The 18279-nt window shown below is 35.9% G+C and overlaps 1 protein-coding gene across 3 annotated transcripts in view; it reads left to right on the top strand.

Annotated features, from left to right (window-relative positions):
* The first annotated feature begins 1158 nt into the window (after positions 1-1158).
* Positions 1159-18279, top strand: part of LOC122809083 (CD276 antigen-like) — a 553533-nt gene continuing 536412 nt past the window's right edge. Inside the window, exon 1 of one of the 3 annotated variants that reach the window (XM_044080305.1) lies at positions 1159-1501. In XM_044080305.1, coding sequence (XP_043936240.1) covers positions 1444-1501 — 58 coding nt within the window. In that variant the 5' untranslated portion in view covers positions 1159-1443. The remainder of the gene's footprint in view (positions 1502-18279) is intronic. The other 2 variants (XM_044080306.1, XM_044080304.1) reach the window with 2 other exon arrangements.

Genomic DNA, 18279 nt, shown 5'->3' on the forward strand with positions numbered 1-18279 from the left:
CTGGGGTTGAGATCACAGGACTGTGAGAAATCATAAGTAGAAACCCATAGTTGTAACACTGTTTAAAAAGCTGTTTATAAAGAACTTTCTCAAATTTGTTTGCAAGAGGGCAAAGAGTAGATATAAGTCAGTAGTATTTAAGGCTTTTGGGCTGAGGTACCTTAAAAAGAGGTATACTGATGGCATGTTTCAAGGCTGGTGGAATAATTCCTTTGGTAAGTGCGAGGTTATAAATATAAGTTAGGGGCTGTCTATTCTGTTTGTTACCTTCCTAAGGAAGTTAGGGTGAAGTGTATTGAAGACAGAGGAGGAAGGTCTCAAGTACTTTAACAATCTTTTAGTTTTCTTCAAACTCACAGGTTGCTGCATACGATGCAGTAATCTACAGTTGAGCTGGAGGGTTTAGTTTTTTGGCTAAAGCTAGGGTTAAGAAATGTGCTCATGATTATTTCATTGGAAGAGATAATGAAGTTTCTATAATCCACTGATGGTTAGAGCTATTTGGGACATTTCAGTAGGAGGGGTGGAGTTGGAAGATTGTTTTATTTTTTTTCCAAAAATGTTTTGGGTTATTGGTAGCAGACATTCACTTAGTTTTAAATAAGTGGCTTTGGCTGATTTTGTAGCTATTGTTGCTTATTTTCTTAAGGATAGTTACTTTTCCTTATAGGAAGATATTAGATGGATTTCATTTCCAAGTAAACCAAGCTTTGTCACTTTGTCTCTAGAGAGTTTTTATTTCAATGGTAATCAGTGGAATTTCTGGATTTGTGGATTGTACATCCACAAGAGAAGGGAGAGTTTTGGATAACCAAAAGAGTATCAATGAAATAGAACAAGGCACTTTCAGGGTCATCAATTTGGTAAAGGGGATACCAGCTGATAGAATTTAGAAGAGAAACTGGCATAGCCAGTTTATATGGAGGGGAAGGTTGATCAGTCACTATTTGAGGTGTAGATTTTATAGCTTTAAAGGACCAACAAGACAGTACTGGACAATGGTCACGTTGGAAGTTTGGAAGAATTTTAGTGTTGATGCATTGATGGATCAAGTTAGTAAAAATAAGCTCAAGAGTAGAATATTTTCATGTTTTGAAGTTGGGTCTGGTTGGCTGGTTTATACGTTGTTTTAAGTTAAAGTATTGCAGCATGTTATTTAGCTGCTTGGTTTCATGGTCATTGGCATCCAAATTAAATTCCTCTAGAATAATTGTATTCTAGCTAGGACCATGTGGGAACATTTGCAAGTTTGAGAGTTGAATATTAGCAATTGAGAAAGGCGGGGGAATAAGCACAAGGCATTGCATTTACAGCAGTCAGCATGATGACTGAATCAGTGGCATGTTACACACTGTATTATTTGTAGTGAATTCAAGTATATGCAGACTGTAGTAAAATATTTTCTTGTTTGTTTTTAGGCAGCGTGAAGCAATCCATATTACCATGAAGACTATGCCGTTACACTATCTACTGTATTCTCTCATTTCACTATCTACATGCGGTGAGTTTTGCTTCTCTTTTGGTTCTCTTTTGTCAGTACTGATTTAAATTCAGTGCAGCAAAGCTGTATGACTACAGAGTTACACAGCAGATGAGTTTTTTTTTCATAGTGGTGGAAGAGGATACAGAAGTTGTGTTTAATAGCTATACTACCTAAAGGTTGTTTGTGGCAGAATAAATGTAATTGCTGCAAATCATAGTGTCTAACAACAGACTGTATTGTACAGCCTGCATACTGCCATCTTGCTTATGTGGCATATTGCAGATGTTTAAATCACTGCCTTCCCTTTGATCTCTAAATACTTGGAATAGGACAATGATAACTAATATTGTATACAAATGGTGGTATCAGTCTGTGAAGGCCCAGTAATAAACTAGAGTGTAAAGCCTATTCCTTTCTTCTAGGCTTGAGACCACTAGGTGTTTCATTCTGCCCATTAGGAAAGCAGATTGCCTGTCCCCTTCAGAACTAAGTAACTTCAACACCTCACAGTAAGATGAAAATGTGTCTGCCTTGCATGCACTTCCACAACTTTAACTTGCCACTTCTAGAGCCTACAAGCTGCCTGTCTTCCAGCTTTACTATCTGTTGCTGTATCTAATATCAATGATGTATTTGTGCCCAATAAGGGATTCATGTTAATCCAAATGCTTTCACAACTGTAAAACATGTTTTTTTCAATAAACAGCCTTGTGGTCACAGTAGTGCAGCAGTTAGCATTATCACCAGACAGCAAGAGTTCTCCGGTTCAATTCTCGGCTGGGGTGCCTTCTGTGCGGAGTCTGCATGTCCTCCCTGTGGTCACGTGGGTTTCCTCTGGGTGCTCTGGTTTCCTCCCACAGTCCAAAGACATGCAGTAGGTGGATTGGACACTCTAAATTCGCCATAGTTGTAAGTGTGTGCGTGAGTGAGTAGTGCGAATGAATTGCCACGGCAGGGCTAGCCATCCAGTGATGTAAACCTTGGCTTGAGATGATTGTAACTGCAGAAGTGACACCCCGACCCCATGTGCAAAATAGGAATAGGGGTTGAGGATGGATGGATGGATGGTCTCACATCATTTCTGTGTTCCATTTTTGTTGCTGTTGATTCTTAATTTAGACTAATGCTCACTTTCTGCTTTGTCCTATTTGTTCTTCCCTCTTCATTTCCATTTATGTTCTTGTTCCAATTACTTACCTGCCCTCCTTCTGTTTCCTTCTACCTTTTGTTTCATTGCCTTCATGCACACCTTAAATTATAAGGCCATACCTGCAAGCTTTCCATCCTGTATATTTTCTTGAAGCAGTTTGTCCCCTTACTGCCTCAAGACTTATACAAGACTTGAATATGTATAGTTCATGTCGTGCATGTGCTACGTACAATTTTTGAGAACGGCAGTTTGAGCTCGTTCTTCTTTTTATTTCTGCCGCTAATTAAGTGAATTCATGTACATATTTTAGACCTGGTGTACTGTACCTGAAATGAAAATAACGAACCCTGTACAAGAGGGCCCAGTTCAATTTTCACAGAAAGGACCACAATCAAGTATGAGCTGCATAAAAGCAATTGCACATCTTCATAACATCACTACATAGAAAAAGGAATGGTGAATGTTTTCAAAGCTGAAAAATATTATCAAGGTGCAATAACCTGAAACAAACACCCGATTATGGGGCTAAACAGCAAGTGATTTGTTAGTACAACACAGCAATGTTTGCTGAACAGAAAAAATGTGTTTAAACCATTTTGTAAAATTCATTCAGGTAGTCAAGTACATAAAATCGGTTGATTTTGAGTTTATATATAGAAAGGACAGATTTTTAGTGATGCATAAGATTTCTAAGGGTTGGACACATGAGCTTAACAAGCACTATTTGAGCACATCCCCATGCAAAATGAGGATCAATTTAACATCCTATCAGATGTTTTCATTCTGAGCAGGGTAAAGGCAGCCATGAAAATGAAGATGGGTGTAACATCCATTGTGTTGGAATTTAGGTTTGTCCTGCATATGCCCTGCATATGGCCATGTTTAATTGGAGATACTGGCATCCCCATCCACGGGTGACCTGCGATTGTCTATATTTGACAGATGTGATGTGACACAGGGCTTCTAGTTTCTTCTGGATGGTACTATAGGAATTGGCATGGCTCTAGAATTAAAGAGTCAGACATTTAAAGCAGTAGTCATTATAGAAAAAAAATGTCTGAATGTAGTTATTTTTAAAATTTTGTGAAAGCTATTATTATAATATCTATATCTAATATATATATATATATATATATATATATATATATATATATATATATATATATATAAGGATCTACTATGGTTGATTCAGAACTCCGAAGGCCTTATGGCCAAGACCATATTTTCAAAGTTCTGAAACTTCGATAACCTTTCCATTGAGATTGCTGTACAGCATGGAACGCAGGATTTGCTGTTTTACCCACTGTAGTGCAATCTCAGAGTTAAGTATATTTCAGTAGCAGGGGTATGTGGGGGTTAAAAAGTTAAGTAAAATGTGTTTTGTTCCATTTTTTTTTTGTTTTTTCTTGTTCTTTTGAAGTTTCAGAACTTTGAACATGTCGTCTTGGCCATATTTTCTTAAGAGTTCTGAAAGTTTGATCAACTGTAGATCGATATATATATATATATATATATATATATATATATATATATATATATATATATGTACAAACATATATGTGTGTGTGTGTGTGTGTGTGTGTGTGTATGTGTGTGTGTGTGTGTGTGTGTGTGTGTGTGTGTGTATATATATATATATATAAAATACTTGTGAGCAGTTTAAACCCTTAACCCTTTGTGCTAATCTGACAAAATGATATGCATATATTTTCAAACTATTGATGAAAACAAAACTACTTTAATCCATCAGTTTCTCACTGCACAAAGTAAGCATACAAGGGCATTTATATCCAATGCCTATCTTGTTTTTCCATCCCCAGTAATACACTGAGTTTTTAAATGTATTTCCTTGACTGAAGCTTAGTTTTTATTCATTAGACAACCATTAGCAAACCAACTACTTGTAGAAAGATAACCAGCTGTTATTACAAGTCAATGAGTTGCACTGACTGAGATGTGCAGCCCACCAAAATGTTAGCAGCCAAGTTAAGTGCGGAAAAAGAAAAAAAAGAAGAAACAGTCAGCTATTTATAACAGCCTTTGACAAAAACGAGGCTTAGCAGACTAATGAAAGGTGCATGCATAAGATAAATCAAGGCTTAGCAGACTAATGAAAGGTGCATACGCACTCAAAGGATGGTGGCTTCACCAGTGAAGTAGAGTTACTGAAATTAAAACGTGCGCTCTTATACCAGAAAGCATGGAGAGAACCAGAAGGGTAAAATCACTCAAAGTACATTAGAACTCTTTATCATTAGTGCTGTACAGGCAACACAACTTGCATTATCCAAGAAAAATTAAATGTGCTGCAATGGCAGTGCAACTATCAAAACAGTAACACAACACATGAACTCATGAAGCATGCTGCCTGACGCAGAACTAAAAAAGAAAGAGGTACAAATACCCCCAACTACATGAGAAACATACAGTTACTTTGCACAGCTGGCCAAGTAAAGCTAAAGCTAGAGAAACATAGGGGAGGCATTCACAGGTCACCAAAATGGCACTCATCTTTGGAGGCAGGGCACATAGCTGTAGGTGATCTGCAGTTAGACAGATACAGCCAACCCTATGAAATCCCACCAGTGCAGGAAGCAGATGAATGTTCTACACAGAAAATCCAAATGCTAACTGAGCCTAATCCTGCTTAGCTTCTAAGATCAGAATAATGAAGGTTCCTTCAGTATAATATGACATTTTTTCTTCTTTATACTAATTGTAGGTGGTCATTGAGACCAGGTGGACATAGTGTACTAGTGTCAAGTATCCAAAACCTCTCCTTAGAATCTAAAAAATGTTTATTCTTTTGTAAGTGATTAAGAAGTAGAGAACAAGTTATATGTGTTTGCAGTATAATTTGTTGTACATTGAAATTGTTTCTATTATAAAAAAAGAATTAGAGCATTTTACAAATGGACCCCTTACTGAACACTGTTTTGTGCACCACCCCATTTCGTTCTGTAAGGGAATGAATATAGCTGATTATCTTAAAGGTGGTTAGTTTAGTCAATCAGAACAGCAAATTTATAGATATTTCAGCCAGAAGGGTACTTTCCCTTGTGGCAATTGTATTATTTCTCCTTTAGTTTGTCAAAAATTTGATACAAATAATAATAAAAAGACTTGATATTCAGAGAGATACAGCTGCACTGGCACTGCAGTAGTTTGTGCCATTGAATGCCCTTTAATATTTGTTTTATACAGGTGAGACCAAGCAAATATTTTCCACTAGAATAAAAGAACATTTAAGGAATATACATAACAATGTTACACAGAGTCCTTTAGCAGTTCATGATAATGAATATAAACATGAGATCTTGAATTTGAAGGCTAATGTTGGTAATTGCTTTTAAAGAAGAAGTTGAAATGGAAAGAAAATGTTTTTGTACTTGAGTTTAACACAGTAACATAAAATTAGCTTAATCCAACTTATAACTGGAAGATTTTGCTTAATTAGTTAGTTGTTGGTGTTATTTATTCATTATGTGTGATTGAGATTTTTATCCTTCCTGGAAGGCTTAGTAGGCAGTCACCAGGAAAATAAACTTTTTTTCATGTGTGGAATTTTGTTGTAGTCTTTTTTTCTTACATCTGGAACTTGTTCACACTCTTCTTGTAGAACTTAGCCCCCTCAATGACCTGTACTGGTTTACTGTACTGGGACAAAACAGTCCCATACACTGTGTTCATTGTTCCCAGCATGACTTCCTCAAGATGGACTTCTAATTGATATACCTGCAGAGATAGCATATACCATTTCCTTGACAGCTAACTGCACAGGATAGCTGTGTTACACTTCCTGGAACAGCCTGCCCTGCTCCATTTGCAGCTTTCTCTTTCATCTTGCTTTGTTCGACTGCTTTGACACTAAGTAGTTTGTCTTTTGTAGTACTACAGGTGGAATTCAAACATTGCAATCTAGATTATACGGTGGTGGTGTTGCAGTAGCATTGTTGCCGCATAGTAAGACGTTGTCCTGTTCGATTCTCAGTCATTGCATTTTCTGTGTGGAGACATGCGCGTGAATGGGTGTACCTTCATTGACGGTTGTGCATCAGGGCCGGCAACTCGGCACGTAAAAATCTACTGCCAATCATTAGCAGACCGGAGTTCCGCTGTGGCGACCCCTAACCGGGAAAAGCCGAAAGACACAACAACAAGTCTAGATTACATCTTTGTTCTTATGCTTTCTCTGTTTATGCTACCACTTACTCTTGGCTTGCTGCAGTTATGCTAATGAATTTGCAACACCTCTGAATTATTCTTTCCTTCTGGTGCCACATATTAAGTGGTCTATTCCCATATCTGAAAAAAAAATGAATTCTCCATATCAGGATCTCTGTGTTTCAGGGTCATGAGCCATCAGAAATACCTAACTCACTTTGGTATCTTGGTAATACACCCCTTAGCATTTAACAGGAATGAGTCAGGCCTTCTTGTAGAAGAACCTGTACATTCTGGGTTAGATCCTTAGCTATCATTGCCACCATGACATAGATTACTTAGTTTAAGGGTGCGTTTTCTCCTAATTTTGCTAAAATGCTGAAAGTCAGGTCCATGAACTTCCTTAACTTACTGCGTTTTCAGTTATCTCAAGAGAAGTAAATGTATTGCTGAAACTTAGGGATATGGTAAATGCTTTTTATCTATTCATACACACTCTTCTTATGAGTTCTTGACCACAAAGATGACATTTGGATGTCTGTAATGTCAAAAAGACTTACCACCTACCCAGTTCTTTACTAAACTGACATTTCCATCTGTATTATGATCAGTACTATAACATTCAATAGTGGAAGACACCTTCTTAGAGAATCTTTGGAAAGTGTCCATTAAGGACACATTTGCTCCTTAGTAATACCTTCGTTTATTCATTTGTTAACTAGGTAAATGAACTGACCCAGTTTCATTGATCATGCAATGAAAACAGTTAAGTCAGAAATATAAAGAATGTTCAGTGTAACTAAAGTAAACAAAACTAAATAAACAGTGGAATGGCTCCAGCTGTCCTTCCTTCTCATTTCCTTTGTTTTTCCAGGGCTTTCTTGAGAAAGTTGATTGCTTTGCTCTGTATAGCATAGAAGAAGAAAAGTCCATCTGCTTACTGTCTTTTTTGTGAAAGTGTGCCCATGCAGTCTGGAACTTGTGATCCTTGATTTCCTCTTCTTTCTTTTTGTTTCAGTTCAGTTTCCTCACAACTTCCATTGTTTCATTTATGTATCTAGACTATGCTCAAACTTTCACGTCTTCCTTCCTAGGGGAAGGAATATAGAAAACATGCTGTAATGCTAGGAAAATAAGACAGAACAGTCCTGAATAAAGATTAGATATTCACGCTTTTGTCTTTATAAGTGACAAACACTGCATCAGATGAGAGTCAAAACACCTTTCTTGATTAAATAACTAAAAGTCAGCCACAACGAAAAAGCAAAGGTCCAATCCCACAGTTGGTAGCAAACTTCTTTAATAACAGGCAGAATAAGCGCTTTCTTCTTGTGTACAAGACTTCATCAGATGTCCCCATATTACATTTCCTTCTATTTAAACCCCTTTCAATTATATCCTATTAAAATTTAAAGACAAAATATACAATAAAATGTTTACAAAAGGCAGATGTGCGAACATACAACATGGTCAATCACAAGACCTAAAAACTGTTTAAAATGCCCTTTGAAACACTAATACTACTTTAAATAAATTCTATACTTAAAAAATAAGTGGTAAATAATTCAATTTCTGTAGCTTTAGCCATTAAAACAGGCTTGATGGTAATGTATTCATTTAAACCGGGATAGATATTAGACTTTAACCTAAGTTGCCATTTCAATTCCCTATTTAATAATAGATTTTTCACATCTCCCCTTCTGGGATTCATTTTAACCACATCTATAATCCCGAATTTAAAACCATTACAGGAAGAACAGTTAACAGAATGTTTATATAGTGCACTGATCTCTTTCTTAATCTTAATGTCATGAAAATGTTCATACATCCTGTCCTTAAGAGCCCTCTCCGTTTTTCCTACATAAAATGCAGGGCACTTCTGACATATAGCCAGATACACTATCATTTTTGTGTTACAATTACCTTTACAAAACCAAACTCTGTTGTTCAAACCATTTTGTAGGCATATACTGTCTTCCTTAACAATGCATGGACACTGCTTACAATTACCACATGAACTAGTTGCCTTTTTTAGTTGCCTTTTTTATTTGCTTTTTTATTTGAAGGTTAGACACTTCCAGTTGTTCAAATGCTCTTTTAAAGTTCTTTCCAGTCCTAAAAGAAAATATAGGCTCATGTCCCACCACTTCGTATAACTCTTTGTTTGTTTTAAGCATACTCCAATTTGCCTGCACAGTGTTCATAAAGGGTCCTGTAAAACCATTAAATTCAGTTACACATGCCCTTTGGAATTTATTATTTTTACTTTGTTTAACAAATTCATCCAAAGGTTTTCCTAATAGGGCCTTATATCTGGTACCCCACCCTCTATAAACTTCATCAAGAACACCTTGGACCATATCTCTAGGGTATCCCCTCTCCATAAACATCTCAAAACTTTCTTTCCATACCTCACGTGTTAACTTACTCAAAAGTAATTCAATTAAATGGTCCATTTTAGATGTAATCTCCTTTGTCCAGTAATCAACAAATACTGCCAAGGGATGTGTGTTAGAACTTCTGGCAGAAACAATGGGTCTAAAAGGAGGATCTTTAACACAATCCCATTATCCCTAACAATTTTGGGGTGCCTAAGATACACAAATGCATTGAAGATCCTCCTTTTAGACCCATTGTTTCTGCCAGAAGTTATAAAACACATCCCTTGGCAAACTTTTTGAGTAAGTTAACACATGAGGTATGGAAAGAAAGTTTAAGCTTTCTCACCATAGATATAAGGGAGTTATTTATGAGTATTTCGAGATATGAAGGACATCAATACTTCAGTGACAGTATCAACAAGTTTTCTACAATGTCTAAAGACCAAATTCAATTGATTCTTGAACTTATGGAAGTGGTGCTTGATCACAATTACATAAGTTTTCAAGGTGAACACTACCAGCAAATCAGTGGGGTGACAATGGGGGCAGCTTGTGCCCCCATATATGCCAATTTAGTTATGTTGGAGTGGGAACACCGCTATGTATTTAACTGCCCATACACAAGCAATATACATCTGTATATGAGATTTTTGGACGATATATTTGTTTTGCGGGAAGGGGGTAAAGAGACTGTAGATTCTTTAATGCAATATTTAAATGCATGTACCACTTTCTTTAAGTTTGCTTATACATGGGATAAGATAAGCATAAACTATCTGGACACTACTATTTTTCAGACTAAAGAAGGGTTTAAGTCCAGAATTTATAGAAAAAGTACACGGTGTAATAGCTACCTACATTACATCAGTAATCATCCCATTTTTCAGAAAAAAAGTCTTATAAAGGGGCAAGCAGTACGTATTACAAGCATGACCTCAGATAAAAAAGATCTTGGAGGGGAATTAAACAATCTTGGTGAGATGTTTATGGAGAGGAGATACCCTAGAGATATGGTCCAAGGTGTTCTTGATGAAGTTTATAGAGGGTGGGGTACTAGATATAAGGCCCTATTAGGAAAACCTTTGGATGAATTTGTTAAACAAAGTGAAAATAATAAATTCCAAAGGGTATGTGTAACTGAATTTAATGGTTTTACAGGACCCTTTATGAACACTGTACAGGCAAATTGGAGTATGCTTAAAACAAACAAAGAGTTATACAAAGTGGTGGGACATGAACCTGTATTTTCTTTTAGGACTGGAAAGAACTTTAAAAGAGCATTTGAACAACTGGAAGTGTCTAACCTTCAAATAAAAAAGCAAATAAAAAAGGCAACTAGTTCATGTGGTAATTGTAAGCAGTGTCCATACATTGTTAAGGAAGACAGTATATGTCTACAAAATGGTTTGAACAACAGAGTTTGGTTTTGTAAAGGTAATTGTAACACAAAAATTATAGTGTATCTGGCTATATGTCAGAAGTGCCCTGCATTTTATGTAGGAAAAATGGAGAGGGCTCTTAAGGACAGGATGTATGAACATTTCATGACATTAAGATTAAGAAAGAGACCAGTGCACTATATAAACATTCTGTTAACTGTTCTTCCAGTAATGGTTTTAAATTCGGGATTATAGATGTGGTTAAAATGAATCCCAGAGGGGGAGATGTGAAAAATCTATTATAAAATAGGGAATTGAAATGGCAACTTAGGTTAAAGTCTAATATTTATCCCGGTTTAAATGAATACATTACCATCAAGCCTGTTTTAATGGCTAAAGCTACACAAATTGAATTATTTACCACTTATTTTTTAAGTATAGAATTTATTTAAAGTAGTATTAGTGTTTCAAAGGGCATTTTAAACAGTTTTTAGGTCTTGTGATTGACCATGTTGTATGTTCGCACATCTGCCTTTTGTAAACATTTTATTGTATATTTTGTCTTTAAATTTTAATAGGATATAATTGAAAGGGGTTTAAATAGAATGAAATGTAATATGGGGACATCTGATGAAGTCTTGTACACAAGACGAAAGCACTTATTCTGCCTGTTATTAAAGAAGTTTGCTACCAACTGTGGGATTGGACCTTTGCTTTTTCATTGTGGCTGAGTTTTCTACAATTATAGTCATCATTTTAAATAACTAAAAGTGCCAATCATACTACTAGAACATTAGTTGAAACACTTACAAAACTTTACAGGAAAAACATTTAACCCATCAATAAGTAGTAGCTCATAAAAAAAGTAAACAGTGAATCAAAAGTAAACACAATTGCATTTTCCCGTTTTGTTTTTTTATTTCAAAATACTTGTGATTTTAAAGGCATCGTTTAAGTCTGGCTAATGTTAAGGACTGATGATACTTACTGATGAAATTCTTTAATGTCTAACATATTTCCATGTTCCCTCCTCTGATGTGTAAGACTACAATAATCTAATATCAAGCAGTAAAAATCTTTTGGTCTTACATGTGTCTAAAATCCATTGATCTTACTGTGACTCTTAATGGTATGTCATTCAAGTGGGTGTACATTCTGATTCTCCAAGCTATCTAGAAGGCTTTGCGTCTTCAGCATTGAAACACAGAAATCACATTTGGGACTGCAGCTAAAATAAGCCAAGGGACTGTAATTCTATTTATAACTGGACAGCAATAAAGCCCATTTTTAATTTACCTACAAGACTTACAGCTTTGCATGTGTAAGTACCTTATTTATTACTTCTACTTGCAGCATTTTCTTTTTATTAAGATAAACATTTCAATTAGTTCACTGTTTATTTATAAATGATGGCTAATTTCCTATTATTTTCAAGACCATTGGATACCATTTAAAATGTACCAATTATTGTACATTATTAGCTTTAATGGAATTAGAATCTGTAATTACATGTCTTTAATGATTTTTCGTTGTTTCAGAAGTAATATATAAAATGATTTGACCCACAAAATATTAAACTTTTTTTCAGTCAGTGAATACATGCCGTGACAAAAACTCCCTGCTAACAATGAGGTGTAGTAAACTTCAGCACTGAGCTACATTGGAATTCTTATGAGTAGAATGGCAGTTTCAGTGCCATTTTGTACGGATTGCTCAAGTAACTCTTTAAAAGTTTTATTAAAAATTTCTAAAGGGAGATTAAGAGTCTACTTCTTGTATAACAGCATGCATACACAATTCACAGTGATGGTTTGGCCAGTTAAATTACACTTCACTTTATATTAGGGGTCAGCATGTAGCTTGTTCTGTAGGTTAACTATGTGGTACATGTTAAAATATATTTGTATTGAGATGACTGTCACATGCAGGGTTTTTAATCACTTGACATTGACCTGGTATGCTGCATTGTACTTGGTTTTTGTTGGGGATAGGTGTATGACTTATTTTCAGGGTCAAGAATGCAAGATACATATTGAATATAACTGTAATGAGTTGTCATTGTATCAGAAGTGGCATGTTATATATTTCTCTCGAAGAGGAAGTTTTTGTCACTTCCTGCATTGATGAGGGGGGGGGTCACTGTTATAAAGTCAAATTCAGAATTCAGATACTTTTAAATCAGTAAGGGGAGAATGGCAATCTTATGCCCAAATATCTGTGTATAAAGCCCTGAATATTTTATTAAAAACCTTTAAAGGGGCACACTTGTGCCCTTTTTACACAGGTTTCAAAGTCAGGGTTATACCACCATTTCAGAGTGCCAACCTGTTATTTTGAATTGCATTCAGTTTCCACTATGAGTTTCCATTATGGGTAGGTATATAACTTATGTTTATGTCGAGGAAAAAAAAACACATCCACAGTATATCTGTATTATGTTTTTAGTAAATCAAAAGTAAAAATCATGTATATCTTCCTTAACACAGACTTTTTCAGTGAGTTTGTGTTTGATCACACCATATTTAGATTAATCTGCAGTGATGCTTTCTCATTAAGATGAAGTTACACACTTGTCATTTTATCAGAAATCACAAATAAGTCCTCTTTCTTTCAAAGAACTGTGATATAGTTTTCAGAAGGGTTTCTTGATTATTTGAATTCAGCTATTAATTTTTCATTTTTTATTATGGAAGTTAGTGATGAATATATGGTATGTTTCAATACTTTCGTCTAAAAAAGTCAAAGTGGTTCCAAACTGGGAGCTTCCATTAGTTACAAAAATGCAGCCAGTAATTCTCTTTTAACATACAATAGTATGTATTCCACTTATATGTAAAATAATTTGTTTAAATGCATGGTTTCAAGAATCTTTAATCCCATGACAGAAATGGATGTAAGGAGAGATGCTTTTATGTAGTTAAAAGTAAGGTTTTACAATAGGGGATATCCAAAAAAGCAGTTGATGAGGCAGTAGAATGTGGAAGAACAGATGTTTATAACACCAATGACAGTAATAAAATAGATTGTGAAACAGCAATGAGTTTGATCTTTTCCATTGATAGTGGCCCTTTCAAAAGTATAATTGAAAATAAATGGAAGATTATGCAGGGCAGTTTGGAAGTTTGTTAGAGTGGTACCTGTCTGGAGTTTATCAGCAGGATGGGAAAGAATCTTAATTTTTATTTTAACAAGAAGCAGTTATAAGGGGTACCCATAAGTGACTAACTACAGTATCTATCTATCTATCTATCTATCTATCTATCTATCTATCTATCTATCTATCTATCTATCTACCTATCTATCTGGATGTACTTGATTTTGGTGAATTTCCGTTTCACCGAAACTGAAATTCACGAGTGGATTTACATGAAAGTGAGTTTTATCGAAAACGCACTTTTGCATAAATAAGTAGGTAAAACAAGAAATAAATTAGTTAAATAAAGAAAAACATGCGGTTTGCGTGTTAACTTAGTTGTACATCAATGTTTAGTGTTGATGTACAACTAAGCGGACTGTTGTTAAGATCTTAGTACAGTGAGGATGAGGTAATGTTCCCTTTTCCCCACTGTAGTACGATCTCGGAGTGAGAATATTAAAGTAGGGGAGTTTGGGAGGTACACCCCTACATAAAAGTGTTTTAAGCGTTTTTTTTTTTTTTTTTTTATGGATTTACATGAAAGTTTGTTTTCATTGAAACGCACTTTCTTGTAAATGCATTTGCGGATTTACATTTCGTTGAAATGTAAATTCGATAAAAGACAGTAGATTCATCTATCTATATACTCTTGTAATATTCTAATAAAAAATGTGTGCCTTGCTTGTTCAGATAGACATGCACACATTTGTGACTGTTCTGCTGCTAATCCTTAGACATATTAGCTCATGGAATGTTCTATATAAAACTGACCATCCTGGTTTCTTGTTCAAATTATGAACAGAGATATTATAGAGCTCTTGGACTATGTGCCTCAGGCTGGTATAAGCCTAGCATTGAGCGGCATATTTTCTTCACCAGGGGTGATGCTACAATATGAACAAAAATGATTGATTTTAATAATTGGCTGAATTTCTGATGTTATTCTAAGGGAATCCAATATTTGCCAGCATGGGGGGACATGCTTAACAACTAGATTGATCTGCCAAGAATGGTCTGCTCCTGTCCCCTCCAGGATTTCAAATATTGGCTTAAACTTTAACCACCCACATAGTGCCTTTTTAGGCAGTACCAAATTGACAAATCTACTGACATTGCAAAATCAACTCACATGAACCTAAAGGTTTTACTGCTCAATGTCAGGACCCTTAACAAAAAGCTGCACGCCCTCCAAGCCCTAATGACCCTTGAGAGCATAGATATGTGTGCAATTATCAAGATATGGTTTAAAGCTGCAGATAGAACCATGGTAGTGTAAAATTTCAGTGTCTTGCATATTTTTAGACCAGTAGCTGCACAGACTGGAGCTAAAGGTGGAGGTGTCTCGATATACATTAATAACAAGCATACCTCTAGGTTGGTTTAACAGGATGATGCACTGGATTTTCTCCATATGCAGATAACCATAGATAAAATCATTTACCACATCCTAACTAACTATAGGTCACCCTCCATGTCCCAAGAAACTAACAGTGCATAGTTGGATCTACTAGAGGCACTTACTATCTAACCAAACACGCAAAGCATTGGGGAGTTTAATTACCCTTCTGTAGACTGGGAATCTTACATGGCCTCATATTCTAAGGTATAGACATTCCTGGACATTGTAAATACAAATGCTCTTGATGATTAATGCATACACCCATTAGAGGCTCCAGCATACTAGACCTTGTACTCACAGAATAGGAAGAATGCTGCCCCCCCCATGACACATTCTCCCTGATAAGCTCACCATTAAACTGTCTCCTTCAAAATCAAAATTAACTAGATAACCCCAGTAAACCCAGTAATAGTCAGCAACTATGCAAAACAATCAACCTTTTACTAAGCAAAGGTTTGTCAAAATTCAATGCCCCCCTCCGAACTCAGAGAACAGAGAAGCTTATGCAAAACTGTTCACAGAAACTCTGTACAATCATGTCAGTGGCTTCAAAGATGCTGCTGTACCTACCAGAAGTAAGCCCATAACTAACCCTAAAAACAAACTGCCCTGGTGGCATCCCAAATGAAACAAGAAATATGACAAAAGAAAAAATATTATGGCAAAAATCAGGAAGCGCAATTTCCATGAAGATAAAAATTCACTCATCAAACTAAACAGGCAACACTGATGGCTATAGTTAGGTCAAATAAATCCAAGTTTGAGATTAAGATAGCTTTCCAGAAAAAAAGTCAACCATAAGGCCTTCTTTAGCTATATCAGAAGACTGAAGGGCAGTACACAGCAGTATGCTGAATTGATGGTTAATTGTGCTACATTCATTGAGCCTGGGGATTTAGTGAACTGACTGGCTGACAAATTTAGATCTAACTTTACCCGCCACCCCCCCAACCCCCCTCCCACCAAGAAATACCCTTAAACATAACCCTTTCAACTGTATCAAGAGATCATATCCTGGCTGTGTTCACTAAAGCCAAGAGCACAGCCTCAGTGGGCTCCAGTAACATCCCAGGATGCCTCCTGAATAGTCCAAAGTATGACTTATTGCAGCCACTGGAGTCACTATTTAAGTGTAGCCTCAAAACTGACTTTCTCCAATGAGAATCCACTAGACCCATCTCAGTTAGGATTGTCAAGGGCAGGTCATGCTTCCTCAACCTGATGGATTTTTTTGGGATAGATTTATGGTTTACAGAAGATATTTCATGTTGTTTTATGATTATGAAAGAATGATGGTTTTCAATAAGAATGCCATTGAATTTCTTTGGATATAAAAAAAATGTAGGAAGAGAACAATATATTACTTATCTAAATATGTTATACTGGTTGCAATCCGGAGAAAACAGAAGTCTAGAGAGAAGTAAAAGGGAGGCGTCTGAAACAGAAAAAGTTGCTATTAAGAAAGTTACTAGGGACATGTGAAAATGTTTTATAAAAGGTGCTCTCCATAGGTTCATACTAGGCTATATGGCCTATACAAGCCTAGCCCTAACAATTCCCTGGATATTTCTTCCCACAGTATTTACTTCCCTGGACCCCTGTCTAGCAGGGAATAAAGGGCCTGTCTTAGTACTCGAACCATGAACTTCTGCATGCAAAGCCAGAACTCTAACCAATATGCTATCTCACTGAGATAAAAGCATTTAAGAGATGTATTCAATAGAAAACATGTATGCTTGATGAGCTGTTGGACAAAGAAGGTAAATTAAAACAAGAAGATGAAACTATAAAGGAGGAGGTTGTGATGTCAGTGTGTGTGAGTGCTTTAAAGAACTGCTTTGAAGGAAAAAAGGAAGGCACACATAATAAGCATTAGAAAGAAGGTGTGATGAAAATTACACAATGGCAGAATAATAAAATAAAGATAAGAAGGATCAGTCACTGCTGGATTACATGCAAATGTATATCAGCAGATTAAGTAGCAGATAAAAGAGCTCTTGAGGTTTTTGAAGAAATTATACAGACGGGAAATGTAAAGTTCCAAATACTGGGCTAAAAACCTTTAGTCACAGGAAAGGTGGTGAAAACTGAGCTGAAAAAAACATAAATATTGTTAAGTGTAGAGTCTTACTTTTTCAGTAGTCCTAAATGAAACAAATAAGCATAGTCAGATGAGCAAATAAGTATACTCAGCATAACTTTGTAAAGAACAGGGAATTGAAACAAAACTTCACAGTGGTTTACAACAGTTTTTTCATTTAAATGTGAAACATTTTAGATCAGCAGAAGGCATTTACTAGGGGACATTCATTTCATGAATATTTTTGAAAGAGTATAGCGTTTCTATATTATTTGAGGTACTTCCCTCATTTATTATATAGGAATGAGAATGCTGGTTAATGTTATCAATGCCATTTAGCATCTGTACATTAGACAATACCATACTATGGGGTAGGTTATCAGAGTGGTCATATGGGATTAAAATGATATAACTGGACATTGCAGTCAGGGAATGGAGAGAAGGAGGAAAGTATTTGTGCTCAGAAAAAATGAAGAGTGTGAGGAACTTTATTTTGTGCCTGGTTGGGAGAGGTTAATATTGAGATGTAAAATAATATTGTAGTTTTTTATTAGTGCTAATAATGGCTTGTCATACAAAGGAGTGAATATTCTTTGTTAATAATAGCAGTGTTTGATATCCAGTTTATTACACCTTTTGAAAATGAAATAAAAAATTTAAAAAAGAGATATGGGTTATTCAAAATGGTTAGCTGCATACTGCTGTGGTCTGATAGTGTTATACAACTAGCTAGCAATTCAGAAATATAAAAAACATATAGACCAAAAGCTGATTAGCAGCTCATTTGCATGTCCCTGAATCGAACACATAGCACAGTTAGATCAGCTGTTGTAGTGTTCTTCATACCCTGTTGCGCAGGCTCAGAAACGCACACACACACACACACACACACACACACACACACACACACACACACGTGCATGCGCACACACAGTTTCACAGTACTTACCTGATGCAGTGATAATAGACCCACTGCTGCCTAGGCAGCAATGCATGGTCACCATAAAACTACTGTCTTGAGCCCATTGTTTGTTTCTAGGGCAGAGCAGATGCCTAAGTTCTATACATTAGCCATGCTCCATGGCTGTCTCATGTGGATGTGACATT

The sequence above is a fragment of the Protopterus annectens genome, chromosome 8.part0 (genome assembly GCF_019279795.1).
Source record: "Protopterus annectens isolate FY-2018-M chromosome 8.part0, PAN1.0, whole genome shotgun sequence".
Classification (NCBI taxonomy): domain Eukaryota; kingdom Metazoa; phylum Chordata; order Ceratodontiformes; family Protopteridae; genus Protopterus; species Protopterus annectens.